The 17417-nt window shown below is 36.8% G+C and overlaps 1 protein-coding gene across 1 annotated transcript; it reads right to left on the bottom strand.

The window, feature by feature from the left end:
• Window positions 1-208: 208 nt before the first annotated feature.
• On the bottom strand, window positions 209-4215 carry GABRB1 (gamma-aminobutyric acid type A receptor subunit beta1). The gene is made up of 4 exons (XM_073805220.1): window positions 4076-4215; window positions 3821-3912; window positions 3331-3398; window positions 209-2833 (listed from the first exon to the last, which is right to left on the bottom strand). The coding sequence occupies exons 1-4, from the start codon at window positions 4153-4155 to the stop codon at window positions 2798-2800; spliced, it is 276 nt and encodes a 91-aa protein (XP_073661321.1). The 5' UTR covers window positions 4156-4215; the 3' UTR covers window positions 209-2797.
• Window positions 4216-17417: the final 13202 nt, after the last annotated feature.

Raw genomic sequence — 17417 nt, 5'->3', positions numbered from 1 at the left:
ATAGTAGCAGGTGTTAGTGGTTATTTTAAGGCAATTTCTGGGGGCTACTGTCTCCTTTTGTTCCAACTGCCTCTTATTCCTCTTCAGTCATCCGTGTGTGTGTGTGTGTGTGTGTGTGTGTGTGTGTGTGTGTGTGTGTAGGTATACAGCTTGGCAGAAATTGTTAAGAGAGAAGGTTTGAGGAATTTAATTTTAAATACATGGAAATCACAGTCATTTTTTTAAGATGATAGAAGATAATAGTATGTAGTCACTATCATAGGCACAATACATCCCATGATGCCAAAAGAAAAATCCTTCCTAATTTAATGAACAATATTATTGCCTGAAAAGAAAACTCTTGCTCTCAAGTATGGTTTTTTTCCCTGTGTCAGAATTATTCTTCAGCAGTTTTCCATTCAATGCTCAAAACCAACAATTATTGATTATAGAGATTCTATAAAAACTCTCTCTCTCTCTTTCAAATTTGGGAAAAATATTTTAAATCCTGAAGGACATGAATCAGAAAATACTCTTGATGTGACATTAGTCTTTAATAAAACAGACAATGTTAGAAACCAATCTGGAATTATATTTCACTTAGCGTAGCATAGGAAAAGAACAAAAATTAACAGTCTAGTTTTCAAACCCATTAATGTAATGTACAATTATGTGATTTTCCCACATGTGGAAATGAGTGGATAATAATGGTAATGAATAAAAATATAAAAATGAGCATTGTTTTAGCAATGGATTTTAATCTGAATTTTCTTTAAAACTATTTTATTATATTTGATGTTCATTTTTATTTGTTGTTAATTTTGTTGAAAATTTCCTATTAAATAATCTCAGAAGTTACTGCCTATCAGGGTTCTGAAACATGCTTAATATAAAAGCAATAAGTCTTATTTCTCATTGACATTTCAACTCTACTTTATGATCTAAAAATCAAAGCATACCATAGACAGTGCTCTTAACCAGGGCTTACTATCCAGATTTTGCTTATATAGAACCCTCAATCCTAAAATTCCTCTTTGTTTCCAATTTTTTTGGAGTTATTTCCAATCTATGTATTCCCATGCTTTGTTATAGATGATAGAAGAAAAAATAAACCTTGGGTCTTGTTGGTAGATTTCATTAAAAAGAGAAGCAAGGAAGAATAAGTAAATCAAGGTTTATTATTTTCCTATGTTCAGTGGTTTCTATTTTCCCATCATGTCTCTAACACTATTGTGGAAAGGTAATGGGTAATTTAGTAGAATATATTTTTTAAAGGTTTATCTGTTGGCTGAATATTTTAAAAACTCAAGTACATATACACACGGTACAGTGAGTAAATAGGTTATATTATTCCATCATCAAGAGCTATTTCCAGTGGTACAGCAATTAAATTAATAATTTTTTTTTCTGAGCTTCTGTATGAATTCAGTTGAACAACTGATTATACAGAGCTTTTTTGTTATGGTGGTTGTTTTAGTTAAACAGCAACTTCCCTATTCGATTCAGTTTTGGTTTTGTCTTTGGTTTTAAACTGAAAAGTTGTTTGTAAATATAGTCAACAGAATTATACATTTTAAAAATTCTGAAAAGCGTAGTACTCTAAAAGCAGACCACTGGCAAAGGCACTGTTTGCCTTTTGAGTCTTCTGAATCTTCTCCTATTTTATAAATTATCTGTGTGGGTACTTACAAGGTGCCAAAATAAATGACTGAAAAGGAAATTATTATCATCATTTATCTACATGATACAAACAACTTAAACTAATTCATTGCCTAATTTATCCAGTCGCAATGGCGTGGATTGGGTATGATTTGTATATGTGCCCATGTTATTACATTCCCCAGTGTTTGTCAATAGTTCATCTTGGGTGCTTTGTGGTAGTGACATGTATGTGACAGAATATTATAAATGAGTCTATTAAAAATCTTTTCCAAGTCAGAGAATATTCATTGTGCATTGATATTTCAAAATTGTTTTTCTAATACAGCCATCAGAGATATTAATTTAAAATAATATTTAAAATAAGCTATTTAAAGCAGGGGAAAGTGCAACTTTAAAATACAGAAATGTAATAGTCACACTTTTTATTCTAATCCCACTCAATATATTTTAAATATACGTATTTTTCCCTGACATACCTTAAAAAAAAAAAGAAAAATTCTTAAGCCTTAGCGTGTTAAAATAAAATGACTCACTAATAATGAAATGAAATGACAATTCAATAGCCTTTACAAATATAGAGTGATAAAACCCCCAGAGGCTTTAGTCTTTAAATTATTCAGCATGTCTAAATTTCTGCTGCCACAATATTTTTTTTCGCAAGTGGAATAAAAATGGCATTTTGCTCAGGTAGATCTAGCTGTTCCCTGGGTGGTTGGTTCTAGAAAAGCGACAGGCTTTTCCCCCTGCCTTACAAGAAGCAACAGTTGGAAACTCTAACTAGAAAACTGCTACCCCACAGTGGTTGGAAAGCGCCAACAGAGATAGTGACAGCTATGATTTCAATCCATTTTGCAACAGCTTCAGAAAGGCAGGAGGAAAAATGAAATAAAAGAATGTTAACTCTTAGCAATGAAAAGATTGCGCTCTGCTCCCTATGTTGCTATCGCCCTCTCCTCCCCCCTCCCTTTTCTAGTCTCTTTGATCATCAGGCTTTTTCGGCATGCTTGGGTTTATAAGGCAAAGCAAAGCAATAACTCCATCCATTCGGTTTGAACTTAAACTCGCAAGATGCAGCAAGACAAATTCATCAACCCTCACGTGGGAACAATACAAGCCTCTCCCCAGAATCTGGCTTGAGCACTTTGACACCGTTGTCTCAGCCTGTTGCTCCTGCCACTCGGTGTGCTAGAGCCTGGAAAGAGGGAGGGAACACTATGAAACCTCATCTGTGTGCTTGGGTGCTTTGTGGCGGGCCGTGGGTGGGTCCGCTTCACCGGCTGCCGGGACCGTGCCTGCGGAGTAGGCGGCCGCGGACCACCGTGCGGGGACCCTCTCGTGCAGGCTGCCCGGCCACCGGCAGGTGGTGCCCTACGCCTCTCAACACCGAAGGAAACCCAGCGAAAGTACCGCTGACTCCGCCCCACCGGCTCTGCCGGCGCCACAGTCACCGTCCTTCCCCAAATAGTGCGGAGCACGTTTCCTCCGGAACACCGCAGTAGCCCGTGTGTGTGTGTCGAAAATACAAACCAGGGCCAGCAGGGTGTGTGTGTGCCAGAGTGGGGAGCGGGCGCGGAGCGGGATCCATGGGCCGGGGCGAGGTGACCGCCAACGAAACGCAGAGGGCACGGGGACCGGTCCGTTTCGCATCTGCGTAAGCCCGGCTGCCGGGCCAGTAGCGAGGCCACTCACCATGTTCACTTCGGAGACCATGTCTATGCTGGCGACATCGATCCTCATCCCGACGTCCACGGGGGGCCCTACCGGGGAGGTGGGACACATTACGGGCATAATCTCAGAGTGGCCACAGGCTGGGGAGGGTCGGGGGGCTTCCCTGCGCTATCTACATTCTGAATGGGCTCCGCTACCCCCAGCCCTCCACCCCCTTGCCGGGGACAGCCTGGGAAAACAGGTGTGGGCACACGAATGATGCAGTGACTATGCAGAGGGTGTGTCGGGCCGGGGGAAGGTCGGCTCTGCCTGGGGTTCATCCACCTGCGACTGGGGCTCCGGCGTGGTGTGTGTGTGTGTGTGTGTGTGTGTGTGTGGCCAGAGCGTAGGGCGTAAGGCACGCTTACCAAAATGACATGTTTCTTCTTCTTCTTTTTTTTTGACATTTGTCTTTGACAAGAAAGGAGAACTAGATATGGGTTACAGGTTGAAAAAAAAGATGAAACATTACCTCCAAAGTCCGGCCGCAAGCGAATGTCATAACCTTTGAGCAATCTATCCACTGTCTCTTTCACGTATGACATGTTGCTGGGCTCATTGGCGCTGAAGGGAAGAAGTAGGGACCGGATTCAGAATGAGCACAAACTGCGAGCAGACATAAAAATAGACAGGCACACCTACCCCCCAAATAACGAGCTACATGATCCAGCAAGCATGTAAAAAGAAAAACACCAAGAAAAAAAGACATTCAACAACAGCAGCTCACCTGTGTGCACAACAGACCATGGCAATCATCACAGGGAAAGAGAGAAGCCCCAAACTCTCTCGGTTTTGTACTGTCCACATTACTAACTCTGATTAAAGAATTGTCTTTTCTGCGAAGATTCAAGGAATGCAACTTAGTCGGCGGCCGGGCAGTAATTCCCGAATGGACCTGCGCATGCGCAGAGGGTGCTCACTACCAAAAGACACCTTGTGCCTTGCAAACAATATTCCTAGTGGAACAGGCAACAGATTTCAATCCCTTTAAAGTTCCTGTTTGTGGTGCTCCGCGTCCTCCGTGTAGTAAAAGATACCCTGCTGTTTCCTTGCTCGTGCTTGTGTATACGGATCTTTCTTTGTGCACTGGAGGTTTCTACGTTCATTTCCTTTCTGCCTTCCACCTAATTTTTTTACTCAGTTTCCAGGGATATGGCTTAGGCTGCCTGTGATTGGCATATTTCGTTGACAGTCACGGTGGTCTTAGAACCGGGAGTCTAGAGGCGAGGCGGTTCTCTCTGGTTGCCTGTGTGTGTGTGTGTGTGTGTGTGTGAGAGAGAGAGAGAGAGAGAGAGAGAGAGATGGGTGAGGGGCAAAGTGAGTGGAGAGGGAGAGCCACAGAAGAAGGAAACTCAGGATGTATTTGAAGAGTCCAGGAATCAGGTCCGCTTGAGAGGAGTCTTAGCACGTCTGGCTTACTGCCGTCCTTCTCTATGGGAGGAGGAAGAGAAGAGGGTCGACTTTTGTGCTCGCTCCCCCGCTCTCCCACTTTTCTTCCCTCCGCCTTTCTTGTCTCACCAAGCGAGAGAGGTGGGGTGAAAGCAAGCCAGAGGCAGCATCTCGGGCAGGCAATCCTTTTCCTAGAGCCATTCGCCTCAAGTCCCACTTTTCTTCTAGGTTCTAGTGAGGAAAACCTCTTTTTTAATTGCCAGCGTGTTAGCATGTATTAATAACCCAAAACAGGACCCTGAAACACCCAAGCCTCTGTTTGCTCTTAGATTGGGGTTCTGTAGGAGAAAGAGTTGTTTGAATTAAATTAAATTCAGTCAATGCAATTCGATAGAAGCCATTGAGCACATGTGAGGTGGGAGGCCCTTTGCCAGGGGGTTGTTCATCTCTTTAATAGTATATATTAACTCTTGTCTATGTTCTGGGTATTTTGGGACTCAGGGATGACTTAAAAAGGGTTCCTGACCTAGAGAAATTCACAGACTGATAGGGGGGATGGACATAAACATAAGTAAATTCAATATTTCTCTATATAGTTTATATAGTGGCAGGTTGTTACTTCTACCGGAGAGAGGCAGATATGGTTTCTGGAGGAGAAAGGTTTTTGCCAGAGCAGGGAGGGAGGGGAACTCCAGAAGGAGGGAACAGCATGTGCCAAATGACTTGAAAGAGACTGACAAACTATGAGACTTCAAAGCCTATGGTCTGCTTAGATAGCTGAACCCTGAAATACTTGAGCAGAATATAAAAGGAGGGAGGTAGTGACGGAGGGTGGTGAGTGTGCAAAGGGAAGCTGAGGCCAGACTACAAGGAAAGTTACATACTCCACTATGCAAATTTAAGCTTCTGGGAATCACTGACAGTTTTAAGTAGGGTCAGGGTCAGATTTAGGTTTTAAAATGCTCTGATAGAATAATCATGATAAAAAGGATTAACATTCATCAGCTGTGGACTATTTGCTGGTTATCATGCACATTACATAGATGATCTCATTTAAACCTTGTAGCAATCCAAATATGGTAGATATTATTATGATTATTTATTATTATTATTTTATAGATGATGATACTGAGAACAAATCAAGGTAATGTAATTCATTTAATACCAAACAGCTAATAAATGGTGGAATCAACATTTCAACCCAGAATCTATCAACCTATCTGCTCTATGCTATTAAGCATAGACCCCAAGAGGAGGAACCAGAGAGAGTGAAAAGAACAAGGAAGAAGAAGGGATATCACAATACCCTAAGCAAAAGGAACTAAAGTCAGATAATGTATAGCATAGAGAGGAGGTGATAGACTAGTGCAAGATTTCAGAAATGTAATGGAGACATAAAATAGTTGGAAATATCAGGACTTGGAGACTTTTGAAAGGTGCCTAAAGAATTGTACATATGTTTACACATGTGTAGACCTTGACATTCTACATATACATCAATTTCATTTTCTCATTTGAGCCTCATGACAACCTTAAACACTATGGCCATGTCTTCTGGGACCGATGTTAATCATGTTTCTTAATTTTTTTTTATGTTTTCTAGGTGGTCATAAACCCCAATAATTCATTTTTAATAACTACCAGGATTTTATTTAGCAGTGTTTGCCAAAGGGTCAAGATTTTATTCTAGAATTAAGGAAGACTATTGGTGACTTTGCATACTTGAATTCTAATGTTTAGCATGCCCCAGTTGGGATCAGTTTCACTGAATTTCGCATTTAAATTATGCCTTCCACTTATATAGAAGGATACTACAAGAAGTCATAAAATACTCATGATCACATCTGTTATTGGGATACTATTGAGGATGGAGCCCACTGTACCACTCAGTATCATATGTGTGAAGACCTCTGGGAGAAAATTTTTCCCAGACCCTAGTACTCTGAAAAGTGTTTTGTTTCCTGAATCCTAAAATTCACTCACTTCCCTGTTTGCTTTGGTCACTGGGAATCTTAGAATTATTGGTACAATTCAGCTTTAATCATTATGTAAGATCTTAATGACCTGCATATTGATATATTATATTTCTCCCTGATGCCTTAGAATTCTAAATTTAATTTTCCTTTGTCACTAATTGAAAAACAGATATGTTGCACAAATATATATAGTGTGTAAGCTGCCTTGAATAATTTTCAGGACCAAATGGGAAAGAATAAATTCAAAATAATACCGAGAAATAACTAAAAAAATTTTTTAAATTTTAAACATCACAGATCCAGAAATAGTGCAGGATTTGCTATGGCTTGAAAAAGCCAGCACTTATTTCCTCTTATGAAGTTCCACTTATGAAGTTGCTTGTTTTATCCCCAAACCAATCCTCTTAAATAAGACCTTCACCCCTTCAAGAATCAATTCAATTTCCTTTTTTTTTTTTTCTGTGAAAGCTGCTCCTGAGAGCCATTGGTCATCCTATTATCCTCTCCTGCTAACTCTTACTGAAACAAAAAATTATCATCCAGCTAGGATGGAAGTGTCTCAAGATCAAGAAACATTACACATGTTACGAATATTCTTAGTGAATATGCTTACTGATAAGAATTTAGAGTAAGCAGCTTGGAATTGCTACTTTGAATTGGGATCAAACTTGAAAATGCTGGTTTCACTTAGTCTCGCTTGTTTATTTATTCTCGTAAATACTGAGTCCAGACAAATTATGTACAGGCTAAAGCTGGTTTTGATAAGCTGTATCAGAAATACTGTGTAGCTTTAATGTAGATGGCACACTTTAAGGGGAGGATTAATAGAAATTTTGTTAAAAATGATATAATAAACATTTTTATTTATTGTTTAAGAATATAACTAAAGTTTACCTTCATTCAGTCTTGCTTCAATCAAATTTATTGAGCATCTATTTTGTGCTCAACAAGTATGAGACTCTGCAGTCATAATTAATCTATTATTACCTGTCCTACAGTTGGCTTAAAATCTTATGTAAATGGATATATCAGGCTGGATATATGTGGAATGAAGGTGATAGTAATTGTTTGGAAATACTACAAAGCAGCTTCCTTCCCATGAGTGAGGATGAAATAAATGCCCACCCTAGCTATCTTCCATTCCCCAGAAATTGACTTCGGTATACAAAAATTAAGTATGTAATAAAATTAATGTTTCAAATTAGTGGATAAATGATAGTCTTTCCAATAAATATTAGCAAAATTATATCTTTGGAAAATAATAAATAGAAGAACTTTCTAACACTTTTGAGTTAAAGACTTAAAGGTACAAAATTAAACCATAGTCTTCCCTGGGTGGCGCAGTGGTTGAGAGTCCGCCTGCCGATGCAGGGGACGCGGGTTCATGCCCCGGTCTGGGAAGATCCCACATGCCGCGGAGCGGCTGGGCCCGTGAGCCATGGCCGCTGGGCCTGCGCGTCCGGAGCCTGTGCTCCGCGACGGGAGAGGCCACAGCAGTGAGAGGCCCGCGTACAGCAAAAAAAAAAAAAAAAAAAAAAAATTAAACCATAAAAATAAAAGATAGGTACCTATAATCTAACCATTCAGCATTTAATAAATGATTATTGAACATCTTTTCTCTTGGATGTATGCTTACAAAAGGAGAAAAATTAAGAGAAAATGTTGATAGAGGTGAATATATAATTTTAAAGTTATTTTTAAAACATATACTTGAAAAGTAAAGTAATTAATCATAATACTTGAGGTACTTCCATTAAAGTAGGAATAATTAACACTATAATAGAGGTATGATATTGCAATGAGACAATAAACTTTTTTAAAAAAATAGAAAAGGAAAAAGTTAAACTTTCCTTATTTCCACATGGTGAGTTTGTCTAGAGAGAAAATCCGATAAAGTCTCCAAATGTATAAGAATATAGTAAGAGAGTTAAACTAACCTTCTGACATCAAAATCAAATAACGTTTAAATACACGTTAGTAGTATTTTCATACACAGCAGTTACCAAAAAAAAAAAAAAACCCATAATAGGAAAACGTATTCTATTACAGTAATAAAAAAAATTCTAATGTATCTAGGAATAACTGAAAAAAGTGTAAGAGCTTTATAGAGAATCTGTATAACATTATTGAAGGACATAAAATAAGACTTAGATAAGTGAAAAATGTGTGGCTGGGAAGATTCAATATGATAAAGCCATCCAAAAAAAAAAAAGACAATAAAATCTGCAAGAAAAAAAGAGGGAGTATACGGGGGCACTTGTCTTTGAGATATCAAGACTTATTGAGCTATTGAAATTGAAAGAGTTTGTGTTTAGTTTGGGATTCATGTAGAGATAGTAAAAAACAAAATAGCACAACCAAATAAAGAGCATAAAAATATTCCTCTATTTTAGGAAAACTGGGAAAGAATGAGCTATTCAATAAATGCTATGGTGACAATTTATTGTCTATAAAAGGGAAAAAAGTAGGTTTTTACCTAATTTCATGCATGAAAATGTATTACAGGTGGATACATAATTCAAACATAAATCAAAACTTCAAAACTTTAGGAAACCTGTATAGGAAATATATTTATGATTTTGGTGTAGAGAAAGATTTAAAGATAAACGAAAGTATAAACTATGAAGGGAAAAGTTAATAGCGATAATCACATAAAAATGTAACCTTTAAATCAAAGACCCTATTAATATAGTGAAAAGTCAAGTCACACACTGAAAGAAGGTGTTTTCAGCAAATTTAACTGCCTAAAGATTAGTATGAAGAATTTATCAAAAAGGAAAAATCTCCCACAAGTAAATAAAAGAGAAAGAAAATAAAGACAAATAGCCACTCTAAATGAGGAATTGCAAATTGAAACAATGATATGCCATTTCAAAAGTATCAGATATGAACAATTTAAGAATGTCAAATATTGGTTAAAGATGCTCATATACTTTCAGGAGGCATATAAATGGATCTGAATACTTTGTAAAGCAATCTGTGCATATCTGATAAAGTCAAAGACGCACATGCCATTTGACCCAGAATTTCTACCACTAGGAACACACCATAAAGATATGCTCATGCAGTCTAAGAATGCTGATCGCAGCGTTGCTTTTAATAGTGTAAAACTGGCAACGACCTAAATATTTATTTATCGGTTGGGAATAAATAAATAAGCTATAGTTAACATAATGGAATGCAACACTCAAAATATATAAATATCTATATGCTTTTACACAGATAAATCTCAATATAAAACATTATGCAAAAACAAAACAATAAAAAGAGCTAGTATGGAATGAAATGAGTGTGATAACATTAAGTAAAGTTTAAAATATTTAAGTGCAAAAATCAGCATATATATTATTTTATGTGTATAGATACAGATTTGAGATAGGTAGATAATAGATAGATAGAAAAATAGACAGAGTTCTATTGTAAAAATAGACAACAATGATAGGAAGGGTACTAGGTTTTAGGATATAAAACATACTTCAACTGAATCTATAATACTTTATCCAAGAAAAAAAACATGGTATGTTTTGATTAATGGGTGTTATTATTCTACTCTCTCTACATTTCTAGGTATTTGAAATATTTTATAAAAGCTAATTAAAACTAATAAGTGACAAACTTGGAAGATATATTTATAATTTATATTTTTTAAAATATTGATACACATCAATAAGAGAAAGAAATAAACCTAATAAGTAAATGTGCAAATGATTGTAACAGGCATCTCACAAAAGAAAGTTTCCAAAAGTTATATTAAAAATTTTCAACCTCAGTAGTAATCAAATTAATACAATATTTTAAAAAATATGAAGTACCAGTTTTATTCACTAGTTTGTTATTTTAAAAGGATTTAAACTCAAGCATCATGAATGCTGTAGAGAAATATAATTTCATACACTTTGGAGGCAGGATAAATTACCACAATCTATCTTAAGGATAGTTTGTAATACTAACAGTCATACAATATGCAATTTTCTGAATCTGTGGAATTTGTATTCTGTTTAATTGATCAGGGTTTCTGATTTAACCTAATATTATATATATATATATATATAGTATCTTATATGAATGATATATGTATCATATATAATATATAAACTTAGTTATATATATATCACATTCAATTATATATAATAATTAATAATATATGTATACACTGTGAAATGCTTACCACAACCAAATTAACATATCCATCACCTCACATAGTTACTTTTGTGTGTATGTGTGTAAATTCCTCTAAATGAGGAATTGCAAATTAAAACAATGATATGCCATTTCAAACGTATCAGATATGAACAACTTAAGAATGTCAACTATTGGTTAGAGATGCTCATATACTTTCAGGAGGCATATAAATGGATCTGAATACTTTGTAAAGCACTGAAGATCACTTAAGAACACTTAAGATCTACTCTCTTAGCAGATTTCAAATATACAATACAATAATTATTAACTATAATCACCATGATATACATTAGATTCCCAGATCTTGCTCATCTTACAACTGGTGAAAGGGTACAAACTTTCATTCACTATATATTTTTATTACAATCACTATTAGTAAGGTTTGAATTTTGGTAAGGTAGCCACACTATTTTTGAAATACATATCCTTTGTTATGCTTTCACACTTTATTTTGTAGATTAAGTACTGTATTAATTTATTAAGAGTATAAAACCTGTGTAACTTTGTTATTACAGTAACTCTACTAATTAACTTTAGTATTTTTATCTGTGCTAATGGAAATAGTTTCATTTCATTTTTTTTTGCATATGTATTTATTCTCTAAAAGTTTATTATTTTCTTATAAAAAGGTCTTCTGTTTCAGGCTATATTAATAGCCAGTTATTTAACAGACCTTTAGCTGATAATATGAAAAATGTCTTTTTTTTTACTTTGTATTTTTCACCCTTCTTATTCATACATATATCATAATGTGGACTTCTGAGATTAAAATTGATATCATGTAATACAGCCAGGTACATTTTTATCTCTTTTTCATTTTACTTTTAATCATCATGCTATAACAATTTTAAAATTATTTTATCGAAAATAAATTCATATTTTATTCTTTTCTTATATTTATACTTCTTTTTAATTTCTTCTCAAATTACTATTTTCAATATTTCTACTATTTCCAATATTTCTTCTATTTCCAGTATTTTGAGTGACTACAAGGGTATTCTCTTCTTGTTTTAAACAGAATTCCTCCCAAATAAATATTAGATTTCTTGTTTAAAAATATACAATCTGGGGCTTCCCTGGTGGCGCAGTGGTTGAGAGTCCGCCTGCCGATGCAGGGGATGCGGGTTTGTGCCCCGGTCCGGGAAGATCCCACATGCCTCGGAGCGGCTGGGCCCGTGAGCCATGGCCGCTGAGCCTGCGCGTCCGGAGCCTGTGCTCCGCAACGGGAGAGGCCACAACAGTGAGAGGCCCGCGTACCGCAAAACAAAACAAAACAAAACAAAAAAAAGAATCTGTGCTTCCCTGGTGGCGCAGTGGTTGAGAGTCCGCCTGCCTATGCAGGGGACACGGGTTCGTGCCCCGGTTCGGGAGGATCCCACGTGCCGCGGAGCGGCTGGGCCCGTGAGTCATGGCTGCTGAGCCTGCACGTCCGGAGCCTGTGCTCCGCAACGGGAGAGACCGCGGCAGTGAGAGGCCCCCGTACCGCAAAAAAAGAAAAAAAAGAAAGAAAAAATATACAATCTTACTAATAAAGTTGTTCCAAGTTATTGCTTTTATTAAAAATACTAATTTTATATGTTTTAGTAAGAAGAGTTAACATTTCTATAGGCTTATTACTTACCAATCCTATTTTAAACACGACATTTTTAGTGTTTATAATACCTTATAAGGTAGTGATACTATAATTAGTTCTGTTTTACAGATGAAGTCACTGAGACACAGAAAGTTCATTAATACATCCAAGATCAAACAATGAAATGTTAAAGACAGAATTCAAATTTATGTAGTCTAAAGACAATCTATACTCTTTACCAGTACACTATTAATTATAAAAAATATTACCACTATAAAATACTTTTTTAACCTCTATTGATATAATTACATGATTTTTGCAAATTCTCGTATGTAATTAAGTGCATTTAGGGTTTATCCTATGACATGAGTGATTTACATTTTTAGAACAAGCCAGAATTAGGGATATTTTTTTCTTTAAGCACAACAGACCTATGCTCCCCAAGTGGAATGTTGTAAAGAGTCACTCTAAAAACTGGAAGTGCTTGGCATGTTGTGACATCTGGCTGACCAATGTGGACCTCTGGGTAGAAGAAAATCAAACAGAATGACTATTCAGGTTGCTACCAAGGAGATACTGCTTTAGACAGTCATTTAAAATGTTGCCATTCATAACTCTGTTAATATGTAGAGATTCTGTCGTTTTTTTTTAGTAGGAACTATTTATACTTTTCATCTTACTTATTTCATAGACTAAATTTTTAGTACCTGGAATTAACTGAAGGACAAAAGCCAGGCTATTACCCAGGTGAACAGTTTTCTATCTAAACATATAGCCTTAGGGCTCATTCATTTACTCAAAAATATTTTTAGAATTATAAAACAAGGGCTTCCCTGGTGGCGCAGTGGTTAAGAATCCGCCTGCCAATGCAGGGGACATGGGTTCGATTCCTGGTCCAGGAAGATCCCACATGCTGCAGATCAACTAAGCCCGTGCGCCACAACTACTGAACCTGCACTCTAGAGCCCGCGAGCCACAACTACTGAGCCCGTACGCCACAGCTACTGAAGCCCCCATGCCTACAGCCGGTGATCCACAACAAGAGAAGCCACCACAATGAGAAGCTTTTGCACCGTAATGAAGAGCAACCCCTGCTCACTGCAACTAGAGAAAGCCCATGTGCAGCAACGAAGACCCAACATAGCCAAAAATAAATAAGATTAAAAAAAATTATAAAACAATAAAAGATAAAAACTAACAAGGTAAACAAGGCTTCCCATGTGAATTACTATAAATGAGAAAAGAGCATTCCATACTACCCTGTAGTGTTAGAGAATTGAAACTTTCTGCTAGACCTTGAATTCACTGAGTTAAGCGCTTGGGAGAAGTTGGGGCAGGTGGAAAACACAAGCAAAGGCTTCAGGTTACACAGTTTATGGCAAGAAAGGAACTGGTGGTATTTCGGGGAAAACTGAACATTGTGGTGAGATGAGTGGAGTAACGGGAGGAAGAATGAAGGGAGGAAGGGGAGGAAGAACAGGAATGAGACCAGAAAAGGAAAGGAGATATAGTTGGGAAATAAAACTGTATTTTTCTGATCCGTATTAAATACACTCACCATTACTAAATGGAGATCAAAACATTACTAACATATTTTTATTTTGTTGTTATCAAAATTCTTCCAATTATTTTAAGAGGAATTTGAAGGAAAATTGGGAAAACCTAGACATTTGGACTGATCTTAGAATGATACAGAGACAGTGTAATTTGTTAATTAAAGAATTAATCATTTTCTGAGTGAAGAAGCCAAATTTACAAAACCACTCTCCCTCTTGGAGATAAAATCTAAATCATCCAACATTTTAAGCAACAAAATGTTTTCTTCAGTCAAAAGTCACTTGTACTCTCTGCTAAAGCTGAATAAATATGGGGTGGAATATCTGGAAGTTGCAGGGCTCCTTCACTTCCTATAATCAGAAATGTATTAACCATAGACATGGAATGGTTCTAATGTGGGTTTAAGAAATGAAATACTATTTAATATGGACCCTCACATATAACTGTGGCTAGATAATCAAAGGTCAGCCGATCTTTAAGGAAAGCAACATCATGAAGTAAAAGGAATAAATTCCACAAGCAGAAAACTAAATCCTAATGGAAAGTAAAACTACTTTAAAGTAAATATAATAGCTTGAAAAAGATTTAAGTATAGACAGAATACCCAATAAAATGAATAAACTGTTAGGCAAAAACAAAGGTCCATAATAACAACAAAAATAAAAAACTGGGGCTCTAGGCATTTGAAATGTAATTGCAAATTTTAAAAGAAAATTTGATAGACGAATGACACAACTGAAGATTTTATTAGTGAGTCAGATAATAGAATCAAGTAATTATCAAGATTGCATTGCAAAAAGACAAAGAGTCATTGAAAAGAGATTCAGAAGTTACATAAGGAAAGAACAGAGGGAAAGAAGAACAAATAGTAAAAGAAATAACAATGTCCCAGAAGTGACAAAAGTTACTAGTTTTATAATTGAACAAGCTCATTAAATGTTAAACAGCATTAATCAGTATATTCTGGTATATTTTCAGAGCATCTTGGATAAATTCAAGATTGTCTTAAGAAAAACCATATTATTTTCATGGAAAAGAAAATAATTTGTCATTCTTATCAGCATATTTAGTACCAGAAATTCTTTATTTAACAAGAGAAAAACAAAGTTTATTAACCTGTACATCTGAAATTATTATCAACAAATTTAGTACCAGAAATCAATGAAGCAATGTTTTTAAAATTCTGAGTGAAAATGATTTTCAAGTGCTAATTCTGTACTCTCACAAACTAGCATTCAGTTGTGTTGACAATATAAAGCCATTTTTAGACATAAAAGGACTGAGAAAAGTTTGCCCCCTACAGATCCTTTTGGCAAGCATTACCTAAGGAATACTACAGCAAAACAAAACATCAATACAAAAAAGAGGAAATTAAGACAAAATTAAGTGATATGCAAATAAACCAATAAACTAAGTTATTCCTTAATTTTTCAGTTAAATGCAGTGAAATTGAAAGCAATTGTTAAGCAATTATTCTGAAGCTATAGGCAAAAAGTACAGAAATTAAACATTTATGAGTTAGAGGAGGTGCCATGACGTTGACTGGTTGTGATGAAATAAGAAGGAACAGATATTTTGAATAAGCCATACTTCTTTTAAAAATTATGAATTGGGCTTCCCGTGTGGTGCAGTGGTTGGGAGTCTGCCTGCCGGTGCAGGGGACACGGGTTTGTGCCACGGTCGGGGGGGATCCCGCATGCCGCGGAGCGGCTGGGCCCGTGAGCCATGGCCGCTGGGCCTGCGCGTCCGGAGCCTGTGCTGCACGGCGGGAGAGGCTGCGGCAGTGGGAGGCCCGCATACCGCAAAAAAAAAAAAAAAAAAAAATTATGAATTAAAACAAGCTACAATTTATTTAACGCTTACTACATGTTTATCACTGCTGTAAGTCTTTTATTAAGTCATTTATACCTAACATCTTTAAACTCTAGCAACATTGTCTTCATTTCAGATTTCTTTAAAGGAAGAACAGATGCGAAAAGCAACTTGCTGTTCGTCACACAGCTTAGGTATGACAGAGCCAGGGTTCAAGCTCACAAAGTCAAAATCTAAAGCCAGTATTATCAACTACTATGCTACAGTGCTTCTGATGGAGAAAAGGTGGAGCATAGACAGTGAAATATCCAAAAGTTGGTGAACAGATAATGAAGAATTTCCCCAGAAGACAAGCAGTAACTAAGGTAGTAGTTGAGTAATAATGAGGGTAGGACATCTGAGATAAGACCGCATATGACTGAATATCTACGCACCTGCAGAGAAGCTAAAAATACAACCATACTGTGGGCTGCCATGAATGCCTTCCACTTCCAAGTTCATCATGATATCTGCTATCACTAGTGGTTTCAGCATTTCCTGTGTGTCCACATGACCCAGTATTGTGGCTGGGATTTCTGTGTTCATCACTATGATATCCATTCTTACAATAAAGCCACTCAATCAAAGCTCTATGAGGAAAAGAAGCTTTTTCTTTAATTCACCAATGCATATCCCTTATCTAGAATTTTGTCTGACACAAAGTATGTATACAATAAATATTTGCTGAATGAATGGATAAATAAATTCAACAATATTTATCTAATGTCTAATATGATCCAAGTACTATTCTAGATACTGAGTATACAGCTCTGAACAAAACAGATAAAAATACACCCTTGCCATCATGGAGTTTATATTCTGGTGAGGGAAATGGACCATAAGCAAATATGTAAAGTACACTGTATATTTAGACAGTTACAGGAGAAAAAAGTTGTAAACCAGGGAATGAAAACCTGAGAAGGGATGTGTTTGCTGAAATGTTAGAAATGGTCGGCAGGCAGACCGCATTGAAAAGATGACATTTGAGTAAAGAGCTACAGATAGAGACAGAGCGAGCCATGTAGATCTAGTGAGGACAACCCTTTCCAACAGAGAACAGAAAGTGTAAAGATCCTGAAGTGGAAGTGTGTCTGGTGTGTTTCAGGAGGCCAGTGTTGCTAGAGCACAGTGAGAGGCAGGAAAAGCAACCGGAGGTGGGTTAGTTACAGGATATATTCTGAGTAAGATGGAAAGCCTGTGGAAGAATATGATGTGGGGAATAACACAGTCCGACTTGCTTTTTAACAAAATCACTCTAGCTACTCTGGAATACAGGCTTCTGGAGAGTAGAGGGGGAAGGAGTTATATCACTAATCCAGGTGAAAAAATTATGATAGGGGTGGTGGTGATGAGAAGTGGTTATATTCTAGATACATTTTGAAGCTAGTGTTAACAGAACTTGCTGACTGGATATGGTGTGTGAGGGAAAGAGAGGAATTAAGGATGACTCCAAAGTCTCTGAGCTGAGCGGATAGAAGAGTTCTCATTGTCCGAGACAGGGACTGTGTTGAAGGACAGTTTGGGAATGGGGGTTTGTGTCC

The sequence above is a fragment of the Tursiops truncatus genome, chromosome 5, assembly GCF_011762595.2.
Source record: "Tursiops truncatus isolate mTurTru1 chromosome 5, mTurTru1.mat.Y, whole genome shotgun sequence".
In the NCBI taxonomy this organism is placed as follows: domain Eukaryota; kingdom Metazoa; phylum Chordata; class Mammalia; order Artiodactyla; family Delphinidae; genus Tursiops; species Tursiops truncatus.
Note: the sequence above shows the minus strand (reverse complement) of the source record. Positions and strands in the feature narration are given on the sequence as shown.

Bases quoted from the DNA above. Each gene is read 5' to 3' on its own strand.
- GABRB1 (XM_073805220.1), bottom strand. From the start codon at position 4,155: ATGTGGACAGTACAAAACCGAGAGAGTTTGGGGCTTCTCTCTTTCCCT. The intron at 3,913-4,075 runs GTGAGCTGCTGT...TCTTCCCTTCAG, and splicing joins ATGGTCTGTTGTGCACACAG to CGCCAATGAGCCCAGCAACA. The intron at 2,834-3,330 runs GTGAGTGGCCTC...CCCTCTTTCCAG, and splicing joins TGGTCTCCGAAGTGAACATG to GCTCTAGCACACCGAGTGGC.